The 27,144-nt window shown below is 41.6% G+C and overlaps 1 protein-coding gene across 2 annotated transcripts in view; it reads right to left on the bottom strand.

Moving 5' to 3' along the window:
• The window catches only part of LOC129333102 (solute carrier family 22 member 2-like), a 35,282-nt gene extending 9,438 nt beyond the window's left edge, over positions 1-25,844 (bottom strand). Inside the window, exons 1-6 of one of the 2 annotated variants that reach the window (XM_054984506.1) lie at positions 24,402-25,844; positions 16,510-16,613; positions 12,764-12,918; positions 7,486-7,654; positions 4,565-4,679; positions 2,410-2,528 (exon numbers count right to left, since the gene is read on the bottom strand). In XM_054984506.1, the coding sequence (XP_054840481.1) occupies positions 2,410-2,528; positions 4,565-4,679; positions 7,486-7,654; positions 12,764-12,918; positions 16,510-16,613; positions 24,402-24,809 (1,070 nt within the window). In that variant the 5' untranslated portion in view covers positions 24,810-25,844. Of the gene's footprint in view, positions 1-2,409; positions 2,529-4,564; positions 4,680-7,485; positions 7,655-12,763; positions 12,919-16,509; positions 16,614-24,392 lie in introns of both variants that reach the window. The other variant, XM_054984498.1, reaches the window with a different exon arrangement.
• Between the last annotated feature and the right edge of the window lie 1,300 nt (positions 25,845-27,144).

Below are 27,144 nucleotides of genomic sequence, written 5' to 3'. Positions count from 1 at the left end.
TTTTGCATTAAATGTGACCTATCCCACTTATTCTAGCTGACCGGCTTGTTTAGCTTCCCTTCCCTTTCCCCCTGAATCCACCATACACAGACACACATATTCTGCTACAAAAGGGTGGGATTCTCAGGAAAAAGGTTTGTCTTTGAAAATAGCTGCCACAGGGAGGGTGAGACATTCCCAATCTCGCACTTTCTTTTTGCTGTTTGCTTCCTTCCTAAATTCTCATCCACATGATGACCGTAACCCTTATAAAGCATTCTTCAAAGTATTTCACTACATCAGTTTTCAAGAAGTGGGTGTCTAGGGTTTGCCAATCTTCAGGTGGGGCCTGAAGATCTCTCAGAATTACAACTGGTCTCCAGATTAAAGAGATTGGCTCCTCTGGAGAAAACGGCTGTTTTGGAAGGTGGACTATATGGCATTATACCCCACTGAGGTCCCTCCTCTCTCCAACCCTCTCCCCTTCCCCAGGTTCCACCCTCAAATCTCCAGGAATTACCCAACCCAGAGCTAGCAACCTTAGAGGAAGGTGATAATATTTGCTTTTTTAATTTTTAAAATATTTTACACTGATAAAAATTAATTTAAAAAAAAATTGAGATTCCCCTACAAGACTTTCCTCATGAAAATCTGATAACACCATCCAATCTAAGAAATTGGTAGAGAAGAGCTATAGCTATCCTTTCTGAACTCTTTTGATCAGTTATGGTTTTCTGTCTTCATTGCCTTAAGACCAACATATCCAAAGCTTTGTGTTGAATACCAGGTACTTTGAGAGGTGATGAACCACCTCTATATCATATGCTTGCTGTGATAAGAACTCATCCCAGGAGGGGACAATCCTCTATGTAGATTTACACAGGAGACATGGAAACAAGCTTCTGGATTGTACAACTTTCTCAGGTTCATGTGTAGAACTTAGTGAGTTAGGGCCCACATCTGGTTGCCAACCTCCAGGTGGTGGCTAGAGATAGAGTTGTCAGGTCCCCTTATCCTCCAGGCAGGGGGGAAAGGACCTGGTGCTTACCTTCTTTTCCCTCTTTGTGCATTCCTCATATGCACACCCCTGTGCCTGCGTGAGGATGCAGGGAAATGATGTCATCACATAGGCATGGGGGCACACACATGCTGTGCAGTGGGCTGATTTGGGGCCCCCAAACCCTTTGGCAGCCCACTGCAAAGCATGGGAATGCTCTCGGGGTGGTGTGATGATGTCACTGCTGGAAGTAATGTCATCGGGCCACCCCAGGAGCGCACCCCAGGAGGCCCGTTCTCATACTTTTCCCTCCTGCTGGTCAGGTAAGTGTTTTTGTATAAATTCAAAGATGAATTTTAAAAAGAACTATATTTTAAGAGCATTGTGATTTTTTTATACCTCACAATAACAACAGTACTGATGTCAATTCAGAAACACCAGTAGCTCTCCATTTAAGCCAAAGGGTTTGTGACTAAGTACATACAAACTTTTTCTTGTTGGTAACAATTTCCCTGTAGAACCAATGAACTAACCATAGATACAAGTCAATCTTTAATAACAGCGTTGTCTGAAACTATCCTTCTGGGGAGAGACTGGGGTGATAATGAGGAGTACCATGCTTTGGTGGATCTGCTGCTGCTTGGCTAACTGATTCCAGAAGGTGGGCTGGGAAGGTGGGGGTGGCGAACAGTAGCAGGGACTCCCTCACCCCACCAGGTGAATGGGATCCCTAGCTGGAGATTTTCCAGAACTACAACTGAGCTACAGGCCACAGGGATCAGTTTCCCTGGAGAGAATGGCTTCTTTGGATGGTAGACTCTAGAGCATTATACACCAGTGAGGCCTCTTGCCTCCCCAAACTCTCCTCTCCCCAGGCTCCACCTTCAAAATCTCCAGGAATTTTCCAGTCTGGTGCTGGCAACCCAAGGACCACATGGAAATGTTTACATAAGCAGACCCTACTCATATAGGGTTGCCAACCTCCATGAGGCCTACTGATCTCACAGAATTACAACTGATCTCCAGATGACAGAGATCACTTCCCCTGGAGAGAATGGCTGCTTTGGAGGGTGGAATCTATGACATTATACCCTGCTGAAGTCCCTCCCCAAATCCCACTCTCCCCAGATTCCACCTCCCAAATCTCCAGAAATTTCCCAACTTGAACCTGACAACACTATACTCATATTATATGTCAGCTACAAAAAAGGATGGGCAGACTGTAGGAGTAGAGCCTAAGTGCATTTGTCATTTAAGCACTTAGTCCCCAGTTCACATGCAGGGCTTCACGAACATTGAGTGAAAGGAACGAACACACACGCTAAATGACAGGTTCATATATGAACTGATCCTCAGTAAATAATGTATCAGGGAACATGATGGGAACAGGTGTCCATCACTTAAAGAAGAACAAGAATAAAAAGGTCTCTTACCAGTTATACATCAAAATAAATGTGTATTTTCTCATCTGAGGAGTCTTTACAAGATCAGTTAGCGAAGGGCTCGGTTTTTCATGCCCTTCTTCTTCATTCCCTTCTTCAAGAATAATAATCTATAGAAGAACAGTGCAACATTAATCAAGGGTGAAAGGGTTGGGTAATTTTATACTTGTTAAGGAAATAGCAGATTCCACATAACTTGTATATTTTTATGGTAACTTCTTTTCTGCAGGATTTGAGTCCAGTAGCCCCTTAGAGACAAACAAGATTTTCAGGGTATAAGCTTTCAAGAGTCAAAGCTCCCTGCTTCAGATATGAAGTATCCAAAACTTATAAACTAAAAATCTTGTTGATTTCTAAGGGGCTCCTGGACTTAAATCCTACTATTCTACTGCAAACCAACAGGGCTATCAACCTGGAAAAAAAACCCTCTGCATACCAAGGGAGATTTGTACTCCATTTATGGGTGACCCTGTTTTGGTGCCCTAATGTAGATTCTCAACCATGAACTTGGGTATCCAAAGGAACAAGATGGAGGACTATAAGAAATCACACTGGAGTGGGTTGAAGTTTAGAAACCTCAGCCTGCCCCAAATCCCTGCCCTTCCATGATTCTATAATTTCAGGAACTTGAGAAGGCTAGTTTCATCTCCCACCATCCTTTAACTGACATTCTGCTGCTCTCAATATTTTGTCCCTTCTGAAGCATAATTAGTCCATCATCAGCCAGTTTGGTGTAGTGGTTAAGAGCACAGGACTCTAATCTGGAGAGCTGGGTTTGATTCCCCACTCCTCTGCTTGAAGCCAGCTGGGTGACCTTGGGCTAGTCATGGCTCTCTGGAGCTCTCTCAGCCCCATCCACCTCACAGGGTGTTTTGTTGTGGGGATAATAATGACATATTTTGTAAACTGCTCTGAGTGGGCATTAAGTTGTCCTGAAGGGCGGTATATAAATCAAGTCTTGTTATGTTGTTATCAAGCCAGTTTCCCCATTTATTTGGTAAGTATCCAAAATCATATTTTTCTGCTTATCTGCTTACCTTTCCCTAAATCCTTCTCTCCTTCAAACATCTTCTCCTATATTTCTTAATTTCTTTCTTTCTACCGCCTTTCTCCACAAAGCAGCTTACATCATTCTCCTTGCCTGCATATTATCCTCACAACAATACTAAGAGGTTGGTTAGGCTGAGAGTGTGTGACTGGATCAAAGTCGCCCAGTGAGTTTCCTCAGAAGAGTGATATTTCCAACCTGGGTCGCTCAGATTCTACACTGAAACTCTGACCACTATGCTATACTAGCTTTTGTGGGAGGGAGCTGCTGTTGAACAGAAGCAAGCAGCCAAGCCTAGGTGAGTCATGAAAGTAATGCAGCATTAAAGTATCCAGTGGTTGCTTCTGGGTCTGGCCCCTTTGAATCCTCCCTCAAAGGTCAAAACAGCCCTAGAAATGGCTCTTCCCCCTCGCCTTTTACTGACAGAAACCAAGCCTGGATTATTGGCTAAACTAATATGGGTGCCTAGCAACAGCCACTGAGGATATCAGGTGCTCCTTTTATCATTTTGAGTTGTATTTTTTTAAAAAAAATTATTATTATTTTAGGTTGCAGATTTTTCAGTAAAGCTGGAGCATTTTTCAGGTGTATAGCAAGATCTGTCTTTTCTCTTCATGGTTTCAATCTTTGAATTTAAGTATCCAATGATCAAGGCCACTTCGTTATTAGTATATAAGATACTAATATTACTACCACTGTTTATCATTATAGTATAGTATAGTATAGTATAGTATAGTATAGTATAGTATAGTATAGTATAGTATAGTATAGTATAGTATAGTATAGTGATAATTATAGAAGCTATTTGTTCAGTTTGGTGTAATGGTTAACAGCGATGGGACTCTAATCTGGAGAACTGGGTTTTATTCCCCCCTCCAACACTTGAAGCCAGCTGGGTGACCTTGGGTCAGTCACAACTCTCCAGATTTCTCTCAGCTCCACCCACCTCACAGGATGATTGTTGTGGGGAGAATAATAGAATACTTTGTAAACCGCTCTGAGTGGGTGTTAAATTATCCTGAAGGGTAGTATATAAATCGAATGTTATCGTCATCATCGTCATCATCATCATTCATATTCATAACATTCAAAATTCACCTCAAATTGGGCAGGTAACATTTTCCCATTCTTTTTAGCAATATCATCTACAATTTCCATAGCTCGGGCATTCTGCCCTTGAGAGATAAGCCATCTGGGAGACTCTGGAAGGCACCTATAAATAAAAGCAGTCAGATGAATTACCGTCATATTTCAGAAAAGAAGACATCGTGAAGACTTTAGCCATAGGCTCTCTTTCCTACTGAAGCAAAGCCTAAGAATATGGAGCTGCATGAATGCATATTCTTTCCCTGTTTATTCCCACCTCCACTTCCTTCCCATTCCTTTGTTGCCTCCCTTATGTAAATCTTCAGATTGTAAATTCCTTGGGGTAGGCAGCTGTTTACTTGTGTTCTGTAAAGCACCCTACATAGTTATAGTTATATAGTTATAGCAAAGTTGCTTTCAGAAATGCACATCCCCAAGCCCTTTGTTCATTCCACTTGCTAATTCTCAGGTTTATGTTTGTCAGTAAATGTTGCTGGACATAATACTACAGAGGTACAATGCATAGATGAGGCTATTTTGAAGTACGAGCTAAGATACCTAGAAGCAGGAAAGTGGCTTGGATTTTGGTTGTTGTGGGTTTTCCGGGCTGTATTGCCGTGGTCTTGGCATTGTAGTTCCTGACGTTTCGCCAGCAGCTGTGGCTGGCATCTTCAGAGGTGTAGCACCTCTGCTACACCACATTTCGCCAGCCACAGCTGCTGGCGAAACGTCAGGAACTACAATGCCAAGACCACGGCAATACAGCCCGGAAAACCCACAACAACCATCGTTCTCCGGCTGTGAAAGCCTTCAACAATACATGGCTTGGATTTTGTAAGTTCAAATCTAGATCACTGTACCACCATCTCAAACTAGTAAAATACTAGTCTTTGTGACTACTTGTGGGGGAGGAGTTTGGAGAAAGAAAGACAACTGAGATCACAGTGACTTTAGGTTTGGAAAAGGCATGATTTGCCTTCACTGGAACATTGTATGTATGGCATTTGTCATCCTAGTGGATGGCATCATAAGATGGACAGGGGGAGTGCAACCCTATTATTCCTCTCAGTGGATTCTGATACTATTGTTCATGATATCCTACTGGACCAACTTTTAGGGCTGGAACTGGGAGGCATTGTTCTGCAATAGTTTCTGTCCTATCTCAAAGGTAGGTTACACAGTGTGGTGCTGGGGGACTGCTGCTCGACCCCTTGGCTGCTGTCTTATAGTTATATCTTGTCCCCCATGCTTTTCAACATCTATGTAAAGCTTCTGGAAGAAGTCATCCAGAGATTTGAGCTGAGTTATCACCAATATACAGATGACACTCAGCTCTGTCTTGTGCTTCTGACAGATCCCAGGGAGGCTGTGGAAACCATGAACTTGTACCTGGAGACAGTTTGTGGATGGGAGAGGATTAACAAGATGAAACTTAATCCCAACAAAACAGAGGTGCTACAGGTGAGGGGATGGTTTGACCCAGGAATAGGGATATCTCCTGTTCTGGATGGAATTACACTCCCCCTAAAGGAGGAGGTTCATAGTTTGGGGAGAAAGCTCGACAAAGACCTCCTGTTAGATAAACAGTGTAAGCTGCTTTTTCATAAGCTGGAGCTTATGAAAAGTGAGGGACACTTTTCATAAGCTCCAGCTGGTGAACCAGCTGCAGCCCTTCCCGGGTGAGGAAAACCTTGCCACTGTTATCTAGATTAAATTACTGAAATGTGCTCTACATGGGGTTGCCCTTGAACACTGTCCAGAAGCTACAGTTGGTACAGAATGCTGCAATCAGAATGCTGACTGGAGTTGGTTACAGGGGCCATATCACTCCAGTCTACACTGGCTCCTAATTTGTTTCCTGGCTCAATTGAAAGTGCTGAAATTGACCTTTAAAGCCCTATACAGCTTGGGGCCAGCATACCTTAAGGACCATATTCTCCCATACGAACATCTCCCGTCATCTTCAGAGGCTTCACTTCAAGTGCTCCCACCATCTGACACCTAGGCCGATTCCAGACGGCCCTCCCCGTCCCAAAACGTCGCGCATTGTCACGTGGAAAACGCGAAATACCGCTTTTTCTCGCACGAGTTTTGTGCGACGTTGCGCAAAACTCGCGTGAGAAAATGTGATATTTCGCGTTTTCCACGCGACAATGTGTGACGTTTCGGGATGGGGAGGGCTGTCTGGAATCGGCCCTAGACAGGTGTCAGCCTGAGAAAGGACCTTCTCTACTATGGTGCTGAAAACCTCTCTCCAGGGAGAATTGCCTGTCTCCCTCTGTCATTGTCTTCTGCCATCAGGTGAAGACTTTTCTGCTTCATTTGGCACACCCTCAGTAAACCTCTTATTGTATTTCCTGTATGTCCTGTATGTCTTTACTGCTTTGTTAAAAATATACACACACATATATATATGCATACATACACAGATTTTAATCTGTTTTTAATATTTTCAATGTTTTAATGCCTTAGTGTTCACCACCTTGGGGACCCTATTTGGGTAGAAAGGTGGCATATAAATGTTTTAAATAAAATAAAATAATATAGCAAAGATGACTGGGTGGGTGGCTGCAGTGTATTTCAGTCCACTTAGAAGCAGGGCAGAAGGAAAGATCAATCATCTTTGAAGTACTGTCCCCCAAATGCAGTACTTTGCTTTATGCTATAGAAGCAAGTTCACATGTGTGGGGGGAGACACTAGTGTGGTGGGAAAGGGACCACATCTGCTCTGTGTCTTTGTGACTCCAGCTTCTGAGAGCCTATGCAGACAGCCTGTTCCTGTCTGCATAGGCTCATACCTTCAGACCTCCATCCTAGTTTGTTTCTTGGACACTTTAGAGAGAGTCACAATGTTGGGATACATTTTTAGAGAGAGAGAGAGAGAGAGAGAGAGAGAGAGAGAGATGAGAAGTAACAGAGCTGAAACCTCATACCAGTAGTAGAGTAAAAGCAGGAAGGTTGGCAAGGTAATAGCAAGCTGAAGCCATCTCCAGTGAGGAATTGCATAAGCAACCACATCAAGGATGAGAAGACCAACAGTAAATGCCGCTTGATAGAGAATGGCCACGGTCCTCCTGTACCCTGGACCAACAATTTCTGTGACTGAAAAATAAATTATCTGATCTTTGTAATAATACTTTTATACAGATTAAAGTTCAGATTGTACTGAACCTTTGGTACTATGCCTGGCTAGTTTAAAATGAAACTTCCCCGTCATCACAATGCACATACGGTCAGCATGCCACAACAATTGTCTAGCATGCTAAACTAGTCTGATGTGAATATAATGCTAAACAGTTTAAGTGAGCTGTTGTCCATGAAGAAAACTGAAATCAGAAATTAGGGTTCATTCATGCAGGCTCCTGGCATGTAGACTCTAGGGAGCAGAAGAATGAGTCTTGGGCTTGTTCACACCCAACCCCCAAACTATAGAACATGTCATCTGTAGCATCCACACATACACATCACGTATGACCCACGCATGATCTATCCACTCCTTGTAACGCATTTTACATGTGTATGTACATTTTGCGGTTTATAATTTGTCTATACGTTATTGTCTATTATATCACATGGGATAATGGATATGTCCTAGAGGCCATACTTAAGCTTATTTCCTGTATATAGAACCTATACATAAATGGACTCTGAAATTTCTATAAAACAAACATTTGTTTAGGGATATTCCATTGATTATGTTGGATTGTTGTAAGTTTATTTATAATGTGATAACTCTGCGCTGAATTTTGGGGGGTTACAATGAAATTGGGTACATTCATCTTCAAGGAGGCTGGGAAAGATATTTTAAAAATTCAAAGTGATGTCTCCCTTAAAGACTGAAACATCAGAATGAAAGCTGGTGTGTAACTAAGGTTGCCAACTCCAGGTTGTGAAATTCCTTGAGATTTGGAGGTGGCGCCCAGGGAGGGCGAAGTTTGGGGAGGAGAGGGACCTCAGCAGGGCATAATACCTATAAAATCTGTCTTGCAAAGCTGCTATTTTCTCCAGGGAACTATCTCTGTAGTCTGCAGATCAGTTGCAATTCTAGAAGATCTTTAGCAACCCTATATGTAGTGAGACCATGGCCATTTCCACACTGCTTACCTTGTTCCGGAAAACAGAAAAATCTCGCAAGAAGATGCTGTTATAGTGTCTTCTCGCAAGATTTCACATGAGATTTTGTTGTTTTCCAAAACAAGATAAGCAGCGTGGGAACAGCCCACATTTCTACTTTTCAAGTGTGAATTCCAATTTAATCCCTGTGCTGTTTTCAGGAGAGGATGAGATGCAAAATAGATTTCAATGTACCATATGAAGCAACTCTTTTGAACACATTCTTCACTCATTTGTATTAGGGTAACTTAAGACAAATGAGACCCAAACATTAAGATGTCTCTTTTTTTGCATTTCTTGTGTATCAGCTGAAATGAAAACACAGCAGAAATAAGAACATACATATAATTGTTAGTGAAATCAGAATGCCTAACAGGCAGGATACTATCCAAAACCCAGTGTTTTTTACAATCTTTTCTGTGAAGCAGAAACTCTCTCTCTATGTGCCCCACCATTTTCCTTGATCATAGAATCCCTTAGGAACAGAGCTTCATACATGCAAATAGAGACTTCTGAGTCACAGAATGAATATTTAAGTGATTTTAAGCTCTTTTTTTTCACAGCTAAGACTGCTGTTATCTTGGGAATTTTCCTGGAAAGTTTCTGTGAGGTCTTGTTGCCTAGCAATGGAAGATAAGCAGTCATGTGTGTGTTCCTGCATGCGTGCATCTGAAAAAGAACAAAGAAGTCAGAAAGGAGCGGAGGAGGAAAAGATGCTGCATATCAACCTGAGTGGAGATGGTAACTGTCTCAGGACTAACTTATGTGATCATCTGAGATCATATCTTTGGAGAAGTTTCCTGCATTCTGGTGCAGGCTGCTTTTTCTCACATGTTGACCTTAGGACTATCTTTTCATCCCCCTCATCATTTGATTTAGAAACCGACTACTTGGAATAATTATTAACACTGTATATTATACTTTTGTTTTCATGCCACCAATTAGTTAAAACTCTAAGGTGTTATCCTATTCTCCACATTTGAATAAAAGTCTTATTTTGGGATTGTAATTCAGGCACATGTAGGGTTGCCAGGTGTCCAGTTTTCACCTAGGCAGTCCTGTATTTTCTTTGTCTGTCCAAGGGAAATGGACTGAAAATACCAGACACCTGGGAACCCTACTCCCCACCAAGCTAGGCAACTCGACCATCCACTACTGCAGCAACCACTACTGCTTCTCAGCTGATCCTCCTCCTCAGCAGCACCACATCTTCAGGGTCACAGCCTCCAGGCAGCCCTCTCCAACTAGCTTCATCCTTCACCAGTTAGGGGAAAGAAAGAAAGAGTGAGATCAAGAGAGCTGATTGGTCTCACAAGCGCCGGGCAAGGGACAGCTTAGAGAAGCTGCGGCACCTCCTTTTCTGTGGGCTGCAGGAGAGAAGCATGAAGAGGGTAATGGTGGTGATTCTTCCTCTTTTTCCCACCCCAAAAGTGGCCATTTTGCCTCAAGTGACCCTGCCTGGGGAGAGAGACTGCCTGGCTAGGCCTGGCCTCAGGGTGGGTGCGGGGGAGAGATAGCCGAGTGCCAAGACAGAGGCAGGCACAAGGCCCCTTATGCATTACACAGGCCTCACCTCACTCCCTCACTGGCAGCCATTTGGCAGCAGGGGAGAGGAGTCAAGGAGGCAGCCGCTTCCTCCTCCTCGCGTAGTGAGGAAGGGGTTCGTGTCTAAAGGAAGGGGGTTCTTGTCATGGCTCTTTTGAAATGGGGTAGCTTCTGAGGACAACTGGCCTCGGTTTTACAACATTTCTGGAACTGGATTTGTTTACTGTGTTTTTTAAAAATCCTGGGCGGCTGGCAGCTGGCTGCTACCACTGCAGCTCCCACTGTAGGAAGAAGGGAGGAAAGGAGGGAGGGAAAAGAGAAAGTGCGGGAGGGGAGGGAGGAGAAGAGGAGGAAGGGAAGGAAAAGATGAGGAAGGAGAGAGAGCAGCATGGCATGTAGGAAGCCAGCCCACTCAACACTGCGGAACAGGCAGGACTTAGCCTGGAGGGCAGCACCACTCACAGGCTGGGTCCACAGTGCCCCCGCTTCTCCAGGGGTGCCCCTGGGAGAACTGGGCTGACTAGACCAGCTTCATACTGCTGTCCCCCGGCAATGTGGCCCTGTTGCTAAGAGAGCTGGGCACTGGGGCCAGCAAGGCCTGGCCTTCCAGCACAGCAAGGTCCCTGCCCAACTACCTCAATAGTTGCAAGCAGTGCAATGACATCACTTTTGGAAGTGACATCTTTGCACTGCGGCCAGGATCTCGCGCACATAAAGAATACCTGTGTCTGGTATTCATGTAGGGACCATCTGGCAACCAAAGGTGTATGTGTGGGGACACACACTACTTTGTGACCACCAGACATTTATAAGGCCTACTAGGAATTCAGAGGATCTGCTACATCTATTAATACAGCAGTATATTGATATAGGCCATTTTCACACTGTCTATAAATCGCGCGAGACTCACAGAAGGCTGCCGGCTTTCTCGCGCGATTTTTGATGCCATCTGTTTACAAAACGCCACAAACAGTGATTTATGGCGTTTTGTAATCAGATGGTGTTAAAAATCGTGTGAGGAAGCCGGCAGCCTTCTGTGAGTCTCGCGCTATTTATAGACAGTGTGAAAACGGCCATAGTGATAAGAAAGTGACTTTTTAAAAAATTGCAAAAGTCCTGTTGGCCAGTGGGGAGGGAAAGTGGCCACTTCCAGGGGACTAGGAAAAGGAAACTATATAGAAACCATTCATGTGAAAGCCCTGTTGCTGCTGCCCTTAATTAGCAGCCACACCAGTAATGGGGATACCACAAAATGTCTTCCTGTAGGTAAAATTGATAGTTTGTTACATTCTATGGTTTTATGGTATTGTTTCACTTGTAAGCTGAAGGTTTCTGAAGATGCACAATAAAGCACACACACACACCCCATATAATAATAAATCTACGACATCCATTACCATGATTCGTTCCATCTAAGAGACCCATAGCAGTGTAATTTGAAATAAGACACTGCATTGCAAAATCACACTGGTAAATTCTTATTCCCCATCAGGGTAATGCGTACATCAGCATTATCTGTCATATTGCTGGGGTGGTAAAATGGACTATACCACTGCAGGAAAACAATAATTGAAAATCACATGGGGGAATGCCACCAATGTTAAAAATTTGTAGAAAATAGAAGGCCAGCACGGCAAGCAAAGAAAGGAGGCAGAATTTTTTCCTTCTTGCTATGCTACTTTTCCATTTCCATTGAGTTTATTATGCAAAGACATATTCAAAATTGGAATCACCTACTGTGATACTGTCCATTCTGTCACCTCAATATTCTACAATCTTATATCTATCTTTTGCAGGTGTGAACCAAGAAACTTGACCTTTACTATTAGGCAGGAGGATTATGTGTGTATGGTTTTTGAGAGAAATTTAAAGACAGGCACAATATGTTCCTTGAAGGATATGTTATAAAATATTAAACACACACCTGGCTATTTATACAAGCCTACTGATTGATGGGTACTTGGATGGGAGACCACCATGGAAAGCACTGGCAAACCACTTCTGCTTTTCACTTGCCTCTTGCTGGGGGTCCCCATAAGTCAGTTGCGATTTACGGAGTTTGCATACACAGGGACTGATAATCTTCTAAAGTTGTTATTCTAGGCATTCTTATAGGATGCAAATCCAAGTAACAGCAATAGAATTTACTTCAAAATTTAGGACTGGAGTATCAAAGTTGCCCCCAAATATTGTACATTCTTCAACTTTAGTTGGATACAGACAACAGTTTTTCAGAGAATTCAAGATGATACACTAAAAGCAACATTTTAGCTGGATAAAGACAGTAGATTTTCAGAAAAATAAAGATGGTATGGTAAAGGCATCATTACGCATAGTTTTCACACATTATTATTTCACTTTGCACTTCTAATATCTGCAAAATCTATATGACTAGAGATAAGAGTGAGATTAAAGAATGTGACATTCTAAAGGTGATGGTGATGGCTCTCTCTCTCATGCAACTTGCCATTCTTTTAAATAAACATTGTCTCTCTTCAGCCCTCATTTCTTCAATAAAGGGGTTGTTAGTAACAGGGAAAGTATCAGACTTACTTAAGATGTAGCCTGCTGTCCAGCAGCCCTTGCTGACTAATCCTTGAAGGAATCTAAATATCACAGACCATAAGTAGTTTGGTGCCAAGGCCACAAGAACTCCTGAAATGGAGGTTATCAGGCTGGTAATTAAGAGACTTGTTTTACGTCCAAACCTATATTGAGGGGAGCAAGAAAAGAAAAGAAAAATCAGACATTAAGGGATGATTTTGAAACACTTCTCTTGTAGAGTATGAGCATAAGAGATATTAAATTACTCCACTGGGTGGTATAGCTCAAGCAGAGAACTATGCACTTAGCTCAGGGTCTCACCACATGAGACAAAATACACTCAGATTACATGGGTAATTCAAGTATATTTTGTAATGCAAGTGTATTTAAGTGTAATTCAAGTGTATTTTGTCTTGTATGGTTTGACCCTAAATCTGTGATGAAAAAAATCAGTTACCAATATAACTGCTATTATCTGAGTACACTACCTACTGTAGCTGATTGTAATATTCTACTTATATTTCAGAGGAGCAGCTAGAAGTAGTTGATTTTATTGATGTATTATATGCAGATACATGCTCAGGAAATATAGATAAAATCTAATCAAGATATAGGAAATATCAACAATTCTTGATGAGCCAGAATAAGAGAGCCTTTGTAATCCTTATTCTTTAATGTATGAAGACAGATGTCAATAAAACACAGAAACCTGTAAACAGCAAAGTGAAGACATACACACAGTCAAGCCCATCCCGGCAATAATTCTTGACTGAATGACAAGACAGACGGGGAAGACTACTGACTCACAAGTGAAGAAATATATGCTGATAAACCACTGCAAGAAGCTGCTTGATGCAAGGAAGTAGGGAAATGACACACAATTCAAGAAAAGGATTAGGTAGGGAATAAGAAAAGGATGAAGAAGTGACTTTTCAGTCTAAGTGACAAAGAAATACGCACAAAAGATAGGACAGATTAACATTTCTGGCTCTCCAATTGATCCTTTTTACAATAGAAATTACTCATGGGTCAATAAAAAACCCAGTCCACAACACTAACACCAGAATGTAATATACTTATTCTATATTGTTGAGTGTGAAAATGGAGACGTATGGTAGCATCTGAATGTTATGGTCGGTGGGAGGGGGGATTAATGCAGGGCTGCCATTTTCAGTAGTAAGTTAACACCCCTCCCTTATATAATCTAAATATGACCTAATTAATCATTGCATTTTTTTCACAGTACTTACTGTGCTGGGCATTTTCTGGAACTGTGATGAAACATTCTGCTTGCTCTTCATGACATTGTCTAAACCAAACCCTAGTGCAACATCAAATTGCAACCACATTTGGACTTTTGGATAACAGTCACAAAATTAGCTGTGTTCAGACATTTAAAATGTCCTATGCTCAACAAACCTAAAGGGGAGCAGAGTTACATTTGATAGTTCCTTCCATGGAAATATATATATTTTCTCATGAGCCCTGTGTGCATACAAATGTATCTGTTCACACACAGGCTGCATGTGTTTAGGCAGGGCTTTTTTTCCAGCTGAAATGTGGTGGGACGCTATTCTGGCACCTCTAGAAAATGGTCATGTGACCATTAAACTTTAAAAAAAACCCTTGCTCAAGCTGACTGCCAACAGTCAGCTGCAGCAAGGGAGGGATTTTAGAGTTTAAACTTTAGAATCTCCCCCCTTGCTCCAATTGACAGTGCCAACAGTCAGCTGGAGCAAGGGAGGGAGTTTAAAGTTTAAACTTTAGAATCCCTCCCATTTGCTACACATCACACACTGTAAACATGGATGACTCTAGGTGGGGCTAGTGAGTGTGTGATTCCATTCCCCTATAACAACAACATTTGACTTACATATCGCCCTTCAGGACAACTTAATGTCACACTCAGAGCTGTTTATAAAGTATGTTGTTATTATCCTCACGGCAATTACCTTGTAAGGTGATTGGGGTGAGAGAGCTCTGAGAAGACCAAAGGGCACCCAGCTGGCTTCAAGTGGATGAGTGGGCTAACAAACCCAGTTCTCCAGATTAGAGTCTTGCCACTCTTAACCACTTCCTTTATACACATGCAGTATATGTGGTTTTGATTGTTTGAAGAGAGCTATTGCCATATGTGGCTTGAGAAAGTAATGTTGGTCAGTAAGGGAGAGTTTGTGAGGAAGGTTCACATCCAACTACCATATAGAGGAATACAGCTTTTATATAATAATTTCGCCTCACCAGACACCACCTCAGGGTTTCCTCACTTTTCCAACTGCATCAGAAATACCAGCAAGAACAATGTTCTAGGATAGAATTGTGGTTTGGATATAAAACCTTCCCCCAACTGAGAGTAACTGAGAGATGGATTAAATTGGACATAGAAGATTTTCTTTTTTAAAAGTGAACAAGAATCAATTTTTGGTATAACACAAATTGTGATATATATTAACAGGTAACATGGAGATATAAGGGTTTAAACTGTAAATGCTCCTCTCGTCCTTGGATGTTTTAGTACTTACGTTACATTCTGGATTAAACCTCTACAGCTAAACACAGCACCCGTCCCTACTGTAAATCAGTAACTCTCTCACTCAGTTCCAGGACAGTATAAGTCAACTTCTGGGGGTGGGGGACTCTGATCTCTACACTGTCCATCCTTAACCCACTCTTCTGTGAAGCTCTGCAATTCACCAGAGGATCTTGCATCTCCCACTGACCATTTCCAACGGTCAAATCTTAAATGACTCTACCTCCTAGCACTCAGCATTCTGTTTTTACCCCTGTCAATGTCATAGCTCAGAAGAGTTTAGGAGTCTTGCTGTGGCCCTGATCTGCTTTTGGAAAAGCAGGTGAGTATGATAGCATTTTATCAACTGCATATAGCACAGAAATTTGCCTCTTATCTGGAGTCAAAGGGCCTGGCCACACAGATCCAATTCTATAGTAACCTTGAGGCTCATTTATTGTGACAAGCTTTATGTGGGGCTGCCCTTGAAATTACTCAGAAACTTCAGCTGATACACAATGTAGCAGCCTGTTTGTTATCTGGAACTGGCTGTGGAGAGAATATTGTGCTCATTCTGATCTCCCTTCACCTGTTACTCATTTGTTTCCAGGTCCCCCTCCAATACTTCAGAGTGTAGCTTTAAAACACCTGTCACCCACCTATCTGAAGGACCTTCTCTCTATCTACCACCCATGCAGCACCTATGTACCCACCCATTTGCTTTGCCCAACAGGGCCTTTTGGCTGGCCTGTCTCTATCATGGGAGTGTTGTGCTGCTGCCTGGACTCACGTTTTTCAGTTGCTACCCCCTCTGTTATGGAAAGGCCACCCAGAGGAGGCTCACCTTGCTAGCCATTAGGAGAGGTTGCAAAACTGGAGGACATTTGGCATGAGCTGAGATAATTTGAAGCATAATGTTAAGATTATTTTAGGGTTAGGTGGTCTCTGTTGGCTCTTTGTTTATTGCAATAAGAATGCTTCAGAAGTATTTTTATTGTCATTACAATGATGCACATGTTATTGCAAAATGCAGAACATAAATTCTACCCAGAGTCAAAAAGGAAGATGCATTTGTAAAATCCAAAGAGCATTAAATGTTTGCGATAGACAGAGATTATTACCAAGCATTCATATTTAATCTTAAATTTGGACATATGCTTAAGAGACTCATTTTCCACAGTCCCCCTAAATTTCTGCATGATTGATCTGTTAGTCAGTTGAAGATGACCCATCAGTCAGTACCTACCTGTCTGCTATGTAGCCAACATTTACTGACCCAATGAAAAACCCAGCATTCACACATGCCTGAAATACATCTAGCTTCCAGGAGTCTTCACACACCAAGTTAAACTGTAAGGAAACAATTAGAAGGGAAATAATGACTTCAAATCACTAGAACTTACTGATATCCAGAGCTCAGAGAAAGCTGCAATATTCTGAACTTCATTGGAATAATTAAATAGGAGTTCTAGAAGTACAGAAACAACCTTCTAAAAATCTCTAACCAGCCCATTTAACTAGTTCCAGCATATTCATCTAGCATAAAGTGTCTAAGAGCATCCTCTGCTAGCAGAAGATTCTGCTGCTCTGGCAGAAGGCTCCTGATTCTGGAAGAACATACCAGCACCATCAGAATGTACTGGTATATTTGCAGGACCCTCCCCCCCGCCGCCCCATGCGCACACAGTACAGGACTACGAAGATATGCAGAGGAAACCAGCCACAGACACCATCAGAGAGGGAGGTTGCTCCAGCTGCATCCCCTCACTTGCTATGCAAACTCCACAGCACAAGTCTCCATAACAGCAGGGCAGCAATACCACAATGCACTGCATCTTCTCCTCCCATCCCACCTCATAGTTTGAATGTTTCTCTAATAATGGCACAAAGAATTAATCTGGCTAACTCAGATAGGTGGTTTTATATAAATTAAAAGCAGGATTTAGGTTTATCTAATATAAAAGTTCAAAGTTCATTCTGTATGATTACCCACCCTCATTTACAAGGGGTAATCTGCTCCTTCTGAAGTGCTCCAAGTGGAAGCAATCTCAAGGTGTGAGTTTTTACATTTCAAATCACAAGTTTCTGTGCTCTTCTCAAAGGGACTCAGATGTGTGTATATAATGCAAATACAGTCCTTTAAGACTCTCAGGGTAGCAGGATATCTTGCCCAACTTGAAAGGCTTTCCCCATCCTTTTGTCACCCTCGAAAAAAGTACTTCAGCACCCTTGCTGCAAATATCAGACTTCTTGATGCTGTCTTACTGGAGATGGTTGTAAATCAAAGTCCACCCCAAATCCCTCTGTTTTCCTGCTGCATATTACATTGGGGTTCAGACCAATCACAATCCATATCATCCTGATCCAACTGGCATTGAGCCATGTACAAGTGGTCCATATTAATTAAACATATTTACATAAAGCACCATCTGTAAAGGTGTCAAGGTAACCCAAGAGAGTTAGTAGGGGGGAGGGGGGTGTTCACGCTCACTCATCCTTTTTCTTTGACTTAGCTTTGCACTTTAACTTTCTGGGAGCCTTTCCCAAAAAACTTTTCTTGTTTCTTTTGCTTTTGACTTTTTATCCCAGTTCCCCCTTTTCATAAAACATTGTCTCTCTTTTCCTTGCAACCTTTCTAAGCTACATTAGCTGGCTCCTCATCCCATTTGTTACCAAGCTACTTGTTCCTTCACCCCTCTCTTTCTCACATCTCCATCAGCATCCTTCATGCTCTAAGCTCCAGCGTTTCTTTTCAGTAAAACTACTGTCTCCTTTACTCTAAGTATCCCATTTCTCTTTAACTCTTAAACTAGCTTTATGATGATTCCACCTGTTACTTTAACCAACTTAAAGTAGTTGTATGATAGAATCTTCTGCGTTTCTGTATTTCTACCTCCTTCAAAGTATCTGGCGCGACTTCCCTATCCTGCCTCAGCAATGCTAAGCTTTCCTTGCTGTGACCCTCCCCCACCTTACACACTGTGACATACTATAAACCTTCCTGCACAGGTTTAGGGCTTCACAGGCAGTTAAGAGCAGTCATAATACACCACATGTCTAGTCCCTAATTATCAGGTAGAGAGCCCTGATCCAAATCACACAAAGTGCTCTTTGTCTTCTTCCCAGGAACTTTACCTGGCAGGCTGCTAGTTCCTTATATTTGCTCCTCTCTCCCAGCTACTGCCCAGGGCTATTGGGGAAAGGGAATTCAATGTTTCCTTTCTCTATACACTGCCATCATTTAATTGATCAGGCTCATTAGTCATGATGAGAATGCTTGATGTTCATGTGTGCATGTATGTGTTATTTCCCCTCAGCCAACAACTTCAAGCTAGCCAGGATTAAGCAGGAACAAGACTTTTATTTATAAGATGTATGCGATACTGGAGTGAAATGTATAAATACTAAGATACTCTGTGGTTAGGATTTGAACTTCTTATAACCTCACACTCTTATAACAGTGGATGGTTACAATGTCTGAGAACCAGTGTCCACCACCAATTATATTTCTGCTGCCTCCCTTCAGCAGCTTCAAATCCTTCTCCCCCTTTCATTCACTGTCTTAACAGGTTCCAACTGTATGTAGCCCCAGCACTCTGCCAGCTCTCATTGACTGTTCCCCAGGAGATGCAGAGCTGAAACTAGTCCTGCCCATCACACTTGCCTTATTATCATCACTGGGATTATTTCACTGAAAGATCACAGATGCATGCATCCCATCATCAGGACAGGTCATATAGCCTTATTCTTGCATCCACATTTACAGATGCTGGCACAAAATTAATCCACAAGTAGTCAGGCTCAGTTCTTTAGTGTATTGTAGAAACTATTCTACTGTGTTTCATGGAATGCATACAAAATAATGTCCCAGTCTTTGCTTATATTTTCTTCAAGATATTTTTCTTACTTTTCACATTAGTAACTGTGCCTTTTTTCAAATACTTTGTTTTATTGATAAGAATAAAAGCCCAATAAAAAGGGCAGAGAGAAAAAAGAAAGGAGGAAAAAGAATGGAAAAATAAAAAAGAAGAAAAGAACAAAAATTTTAAAACAAAGAAAAATAATACATATTTCATTTTCCATTTTTCTCTACACACCTATCATATCTTTAAAAAACAATGCAGTTATAGTTCTGATACCTCCTTATTTATCTTTTCATTATTGTCCCTCCTTCTATTTATTTTCCCCAAATTTATCTTCTTAGAAATCAAATCTGCAAATCAGCAGTTCATTTTTTTCATCTCACACAGAAAGTCAATAAGGGGTTTCCATTTAACCGTAAAAATAGACAATGTTTTATCTCTGATAAAAGCTGTAAGTTTAGCCATCTCTGCTAACTCTATCATTTTCACAATCCAGTCATCCATTGAAGGCAGTATATTGAAGTCATCAATTTTTGCACATATAAAAACCTAGCCTTTGATGTTGTATATATTGCTGACCAAGCCTGATGTAGGATCATCATAACTGAGAAAAGGTATATCTGCTTCAGTAAGTAGGAAGCTGTACTTTTTATTTTCATTGTTGTTGTTCAGTGTTAGAGATAGCATGAACTGTAGTAGTTTCCTTCATTATCATTCCTGCCCATGACTATTTTGAGCTAGTAAACATTTTCTTGATTAAACTCATCTCCCAGTCCTAGTCTGACACTCTAACCAGTATACCACATTGGCTGTCAGGAAGCGTGTAACAATATAAGAGTAGCAACTGCCTTCTCCCCTCCCTGGGAGTCTGGGACTCAGGTAATGTGACCTCTTTGAAACTTGCAGTTGCTGAAATGAGAAATAGAGTAGATTTTCCACTCCAACTAATTGCTTTCAAGTTGCAGCGAAGCTCAAAAGTTAGAAACCATAATACATTTAATATAGCAGAGGGTCACATGGACAGGAAAACATAACTTACAAAGATTCAGAAAGTTTTGTTCAGTCTGGGTCAAGTGAAATTATTAAATTGAAACAAAGCCAAAATTCAAGAATCAACAGCTGAGGGATGTGGCTTGTTTTACTCTTCAAGCCAAAAACAAATGTTGCAAGGAAGACTGTCAGGAACTTTAGCAATATTGCACAATTATTTTGCCAAATACTAAGTCCTAAGAGAAACAGAAGTTATCTGTAAGCAAAGCCCAACAAACCCATAAATAATAATTAATGCACAAAGACCAGGGAGTTTTTAAAATATATTTGTGATGCCCATATAATTAATACAGATTTATAACAATTGCAGAAAAACACAATTTTAGCATATGAATTTCTTTCTATTTAAGATTAGTGACTGATTGGACATGCCTCAATTTCTACTTCATTTTTGTGAATATTCCTTGAGAACGATGAAGGGAAAATCCTTCAATCTTTTAAAGCATTCACAAAGAAATATAGCAAAAAATTGGAAATTTCACTTCCCCCCAACCCCCCTGCATTCCCAACCCCTCATCCTCATGAGTCCTGGACTACACCCCTTTCCTTCCTCCAAAGTTATCTGGCAAAGAGGTCAGGGCAGGGGTAGTAGCAGCAATCTCCCTCTGTCTATTGGGTTACCCACCACGCTAGAATACCAACATTTTCTAGGGTGTGCAGAAGGGTAAGTTATTTCAAACCGAGGGATTTTTGAAAACGCCAGTTAGAATTTTGTCTTCATCATTTCTTGAGATCTTTTAGCTGGAGATTGAACCTAGAACTTTCTGCAAACTCAGTTAGGCCACCATCTCCAAACATAAGTGTATACATGTTTTTTAGTGACAGAAATCTTTATCATACATGTCTATGTGCCAAATCATTCCTGTAACTATTGTTCAACAAATTCTTCTGTGCAGGTACACATGGGACTGCGCATGCGCGCAGGACAGCCACTCGGAAAAAATCTTTATAGCTTTTTAAAAGATCCTTTAGGGGCCTCTTCTCCTGACTCACATAGCAACCTGCCAAAATGGGCATGTGATAAAGGAGGAGTGACACCTCTTCCCTCCAGTTCTGAGCCACTACGAGTTACACAACTGGCTACCGCCAGAGAGTTCACAGCAGGACAGGAGGGAGGGTATGTGTGCCTGCACAGAAGAACTCAATGGACAATAGCTACAGGTATGTACAACCCTGTTTTCATCATTGTTCTTCTGTGCAGTCCCACATGGGAGATTACCAAGCTAGACACAATAATGAAGCAGGGTGAATCTCTCAAAAACACATTTTATTGACAAACGTCAAAGTAAAAAACCTTCAGTGCAAAGACTGTTATGCACAAATATATGTCAACATGTTTAGCAAAAATAGAGATATCTCTGTTTATAAAATTTTTATATACATTATATTTTTATATACGTTCATACATGTCTGTCATAGGGAACTATAAACACAAATACACACTGTACATAGTTAGCTACCCATAGTAAGTTTCTTATGTTTTAACCTGTTAAGTAACTCTAATGTTGTCTCTTTTTTTTCTTTTTAGGTGAACAAAGATTGCAGTACAGCTCGTGCCACTGCCCTGTCCTGTCCTGTGTCCACATCAACAGTGTAATGCTTTACGAAAGTATCAGAGAAGGACCATGTGGCTGCCCTATAAATCTGAGATCACAGGAAGTACCTCTCTTTCAAATATCTGAACAAGGTCTACCAGTACACTGTTTTACCTTTTGGGTTATCTACCATGTCTAGATTATTTACAACAACACCACCATTTGATTTATATACTGCCCTTCAGGACAGCTTAATGCCCACTCAGAGCAGTTTACAAAGTGTGTTATTATTATCCCCACAACAATCACCCTGTAAGGTGGATGGGGCTGAGAGAGCTCTGGAAGAGTTGTGACTGCATTGAACAGAGAATGGGGGTGAACAAGTGTTATCGTCAATGCAACTTGAGAGATCAAAATCTGTCTGAATACTTTGCCCTGGAGTTAATAAAATGGTTACATTCAAGGGGGCAGTCGCTCCGGACTAGAAGCAGGTGGCGATCTGTCCACTTCTAAAGAAACCTGCTCTGGTCCCAGGAGATTTTTTTTTCTTTTTTTCTTTTTCTTTTTTATTTTTAATCCAAATTTAATACAAGAAATGATAAAACCATACTGTACAAACAAGAAAGGGATTAAAACTAAGCCATAAAAGACATTATCAAAACTACTCTTGGCAAATTGTTAAAAACCCAAGAATTACAATAAATGAGCATTTTAACTTGTTGCGTGGGGGGAATTACTTCTTTGGCATTTAAAACATCTAAAATTGGTTTCCAGATCTCATCGTATTCAAATAAAGGGACTGCCATATGCAAGTTCCCAAAAAACGGATTATGCATAATCCTACCCATCAGATATTGCTGATATCTGATCAGCAATATCTGATGGTCCCAGGAGATTTTAATAACTACCATCCAGTTTCAAATGCACCTCTCTTGGCCAAGGTGACTGAATGAGTGGTGGCTGGCCAGCTACAGGGATTCCTGAATGAAGTGGCATGTTTGGATCCATTCCAACCTGGTTTCAGACCTGTTCATGAGACTGAAACAGGCTTTGTTGCCCTAGTGGATGACTTGTGCTGGGAGATGAACAGGGAAGTATGATCTTGTTAATTCTCCTGGACTGGGAGGCATTTCTCTGCAGTGGTTCCAGTCCTATCTCAAAGGTAAACTTCAGAGTGTGAGGCTGGGTGCTGCTGCTCTGCCCCTTGACCTCTGCCTACAGGGTGTCACAAGGTTCCTTCTTGTCCCCATTGCTTATTGCTTTTAAACATCCATGTAAAGTCACTGGGAGAAGTCAGCCAGAGATTTGGGCTGAGTTGCCACCAATATGTGGATGGCGCTCAGCTCTGCATATCACTACCAGCAGATCCCTGGGTGGCTGTGGAAACAGTAAATAGGTGCCTGGTGGCAGTTTTGGAGTGGTAAGGGCTAACAAGCTGAAACTTAATCCTAACAAGACAGAAGAGCTACTAATGGGGGGAAGGACTGACCAAGGAAATGGGTTATCTCCTGTTCTAGTTGGGGTAGCACTCCCTGTAAAGGAACAGGTTCTTCGCTTGGGGGTATTCCTGTACCTGGGCCTCTTGTTGGATAAACAGGTGGTAGCAGTTGCAGGGGTGCCTTTCACCTGCTTTGCCCTTCCTGGGCAAGAAAGATCTTGGAACCATAGTACAAGCCCTGGTAACATCTACATTAGGCTTCTGCAATGGGCCTGCCCTTGAAGACTGGAAGCTTCAGTTGGTACAGAATACTGTGCTCAGAAAGCTGACTGGAGTGGGTTGTAAGGACCATATTACTACAGTCTTGTTCCATCTGCACTGACTCCCAGTTTGCTTCTGGGCCTAGTTCAAGGTGCTGGTATTTAAAGCCCAATACAGCTCAGGGTCAGTGTAACTTAAGCCAAGGACTGACTTCTCCCATCTGAATCTACTCATTCACTCAGGTCCTGTTTGGAGGTCCTGCTTTGGGTGCCCCCCTGCCATCTGAGGTTAGATGGGGGGCAGCCCAAGAAAGAGCCTCCTCAGTCGGGGCATCAACACTTTGGAACTCTCTCTCCAGGGAGATCCGTCTGCCTCCTCTGTGGCCGTCTTCCAGCAGCACCTGAAGACTCTTTTGTCTGGCATACCCCCAGTAACTGTTATTGGCTCTCCTCCCTGTTCTCTGTGCTGTGTGTTTATTGACTTGTTTTTAATACTCTTTCAAATGTTGTTTTGAATTTAAATTCTTTTAAAATGTTGTTTTAAATTGTTTGTTAGTGTTTTAATGTTCACTGCCTTGGGGAACATATTTTGGGTAGAAAGTTGGCATACAAATGTTTTAATTAATAAATAAATAGGTTACTAGAATAAAACTGGCACCAAATAAAATATAGGGGAGAACATTTGGAAATAAACAGCCAGCAAATAATTATAACATTTTCAGAACATAAAATGAATGCTGTTGCTTTTGACATCTACCCCTTTTTCCAAAAGAAGCATCAATCCAAGATAAGAGCTCAATGGTAACATTAATATGAGGGTGTTTGAAAGCAGCACAAAATTGAATGACCACACTCTGCGCTGGGTGTTGCTGTTATCTGTATGGATGACAATAATGTTTTAAAAGAAACATGTTTTTTTTCTGCTTTCAGTTATTTACTTAAGATGACAGTAAAGTATGCAAAAGGTATTTGTAAGTCCTTACCTCACTCACAATGGATGATATGGAAGAATCATAAACCCAGCCATCTTGGCAAGTGGTGAGAGAGAGATTGCTCTTGTCCCAGTGAGTAATAAGGCCTTCCAATGGATCTGTACAGCTCAGATCAGTTGCATTCCAGTTCACATTGTACCTCAGACACTGACTAGTTAAGGTCTCCTTGTTGGTCTTTCCCTTTGGAACTGTGTAATTCAACTCCTCTTCAAGACTCCAACCACACCTGCTGCTTAACTCAGCAACTCCAGGGTTCCAGCAACGGTGCTCCGGTATAAAACCCAGAAAAACAACACCCACATAGATTGGGGCAAAGGCAGCAGAGAGCAAGCAAATGAGAAAAAATACTCTTTTTTGGAATAGGTTGAACTCCCCAATATGCTCTAAGATATCATCAAAGTCTGGCATTTTGGGATCAGGCTATTATTCACAATGCTGCTCTTAAATGTGCTGAGAGTAAATATGCTTACCTTAAAAAAAAGACCAAAAGTCAGTTGCCCTTATAAATTATTAAGCCACCTACTGCAACTTTTATACAAGGTACACCAGAAACCAAGCTGAAAAGCTTCCAGTTCTTTTCCAAGATTAAAAAAAATTCTTAATGGCAACAAGCATAGTATGTTGATAAGTCTACTTAAAGTATTTCAGAGGTCACACTTGCCTGTCTTAACCGCTGTGTTGTTTCAGGTCTAATACTTTAATGTTCTGTTTTTTCATTTACAAAACCAGTGATGCAAATAAAAAGAGGTTACCACTGGAAGGAAAACTTCTGACAGTTTGACAGAGGGGAACAAACTGCAGCACCATGGTACATTTGTCCAAACTTGGATACTGGAGCTGCCTATACATAAACAGAGTATGGGCTTCCTGCAGAACACTCTATTATTTCCTCACATGCCAACTCAATTTCACTTTGTGATTTACAATATATTAGCAAAATGGACAATGTATAGAGATGGAAGGCACGGATGTCCGAGTGCGCATTGCTGCTCTATACTCTTACACAGCTTGGAGAAACCGTCAAGTAGGATTGCCAACTCTGGCTTGGGAAATGTCTGGAGATTTGTGGGCAGTGCCTGGTTACAGCAGAATTTAGGGATCATAAGAGGGAGCAGAGCAGCTATAGAGTTTGCCCTCCAGAGCTGTCATTTCCTCCAGGGAAACTGATCTCTGTAGGCTGGAGATTACCTGTAAGTCCTGGAAAACTCCAGACCTCCCCTAGAGGCTGGCAAACCAACTCTCAAGAGTGGCTGAGGATAGTTCTGCTTTCACTCCAATATGCCCCCCACCCACTACAGCAGCTTGCTTTATCCCAGAGAAGTGTATGACAGTCATTTCATATGAGGATAGAAGTGGTAAGCTTGAGGATGACACTTGGCTTGAGGGCTAAGCGGCCCATCAGTGACATGTTATTCCCTCCTCCTCATTGCAACAGTCCATTTATTTTGGCTGAAAGACTAGTTTATACAAGCAGTAGAATCAAGTGGCAAAGATTTTATTAAAATGTACCACTTCAGGCTGCAGGTGAGGGTACAGCATGCTCCCTTGCACTTATAAAAGCAGTATGGCAGTACAAAAGGCTAATTCGCCAAGACTAATTAAGTGCGGTAGTGGCAGAGAGGGTGGAGAGAACAAAGAAATCAATTTGTAACTGATTGTGAACAATCAGTTGAAATAACACATGGCTAGCCTTTCTTCTGACATTCTATTCCTCCAGAGGAGTTAGCCGTGTTAGTCTGTAGTAGCAAAATCAAAGACTCCAGCAGCACCTTTAAGACTAAACAATTTTATTGTAGCATAAGCTTTCGAGAATCACAGTTCTCTTCGTCAGATGCATGAAGGGCAGAAAGAAACTGGTCAAATATAGAGGAGGGGAGGGGAGGAGGAGAGGAGGGATGTAAACAACTCCTTTGATATGGAGATGCAAACAGCTCCTTTTGATGTGGGGATCAGTTTGCTTGTGTAAAGGTTCAAAGGAGTTTGCTGTGTTAGTCTGTAGTAGCAAAATCAAAAAGAGTCCAGCAGCACCACCAAGACCATACAATTCCACTGCAGCACAAGCCTTCGATACAGAAAAGTTTTCTTGTTGAGAACCAAACATACACTCATTCCCACACACTTGCAGCCAAAGGAATATAGGCCTATATCATAGTTTTGCTGATTGTATAAACTGGGCCTTAGTAGGGGGGGCACTGAGAATGGAGACTGATCCTTTATGCAGGAGCCCACACTTTCAGCTACAGCTCTCTCCCGCTTGGGTTTGATGCCAGACTGTGATTGACAGGACCCTAGGAACTAGCTTATATAAAAACATTGCCCCCTTACAATGTTCACAGGCAACCGCTTCATATGGAGATACTATTTAACAGCAAGGGTTTTCTGTTTTACAGGATCTGCTTGTTTTTTTAAATATTTAACTACCAAAACTTCAAGCTACAGCAGAGAAAGCTGTTCTCTCTAAGTTGTAAGGGTAATTAATAACTGGAGTATTGGTTCATAAAACAGTCCACAGCCGGTTAATGTATCTTTCAGTTGGCTAGATTTATAGTTGGAATCGCATGTTCACGTTTTCAAGCTTGCCTGCCTTGCACACTATACTTTGCTCTGTCTTGAAACTAGTTTGGATTGCATAACGCCTGTTATTTGGTAATCTACTCTCTTCAGTGCTTTATGTTTGAAGTGTATTGTGCAACCACATGCAGTTGGGAGGTTTTGAAATAACTGGTAAATCACAAAAGAGGTG

The sequence above is a fragment of the Eublepharis macularius genome, chromosome 1, assembly GCF_028583425.1.
Source record: "Eublepharis macularius isolate TG4126 chromosome 1, MPM_Emac_v1.0, whole genome shotgun sequence".
Taxonomy (NCBI): Eukaryota; Metazoa; Chordata; class Lepidosauria; order Squamata; family Eublepharidae; genus Eublepharis; species Eublepharis macularius.
The sequence above is the reverse complement of the archived record's forward strand: the minus strand, read 5'-3'. Positions and strand labels throughout refer to the sequence as shown.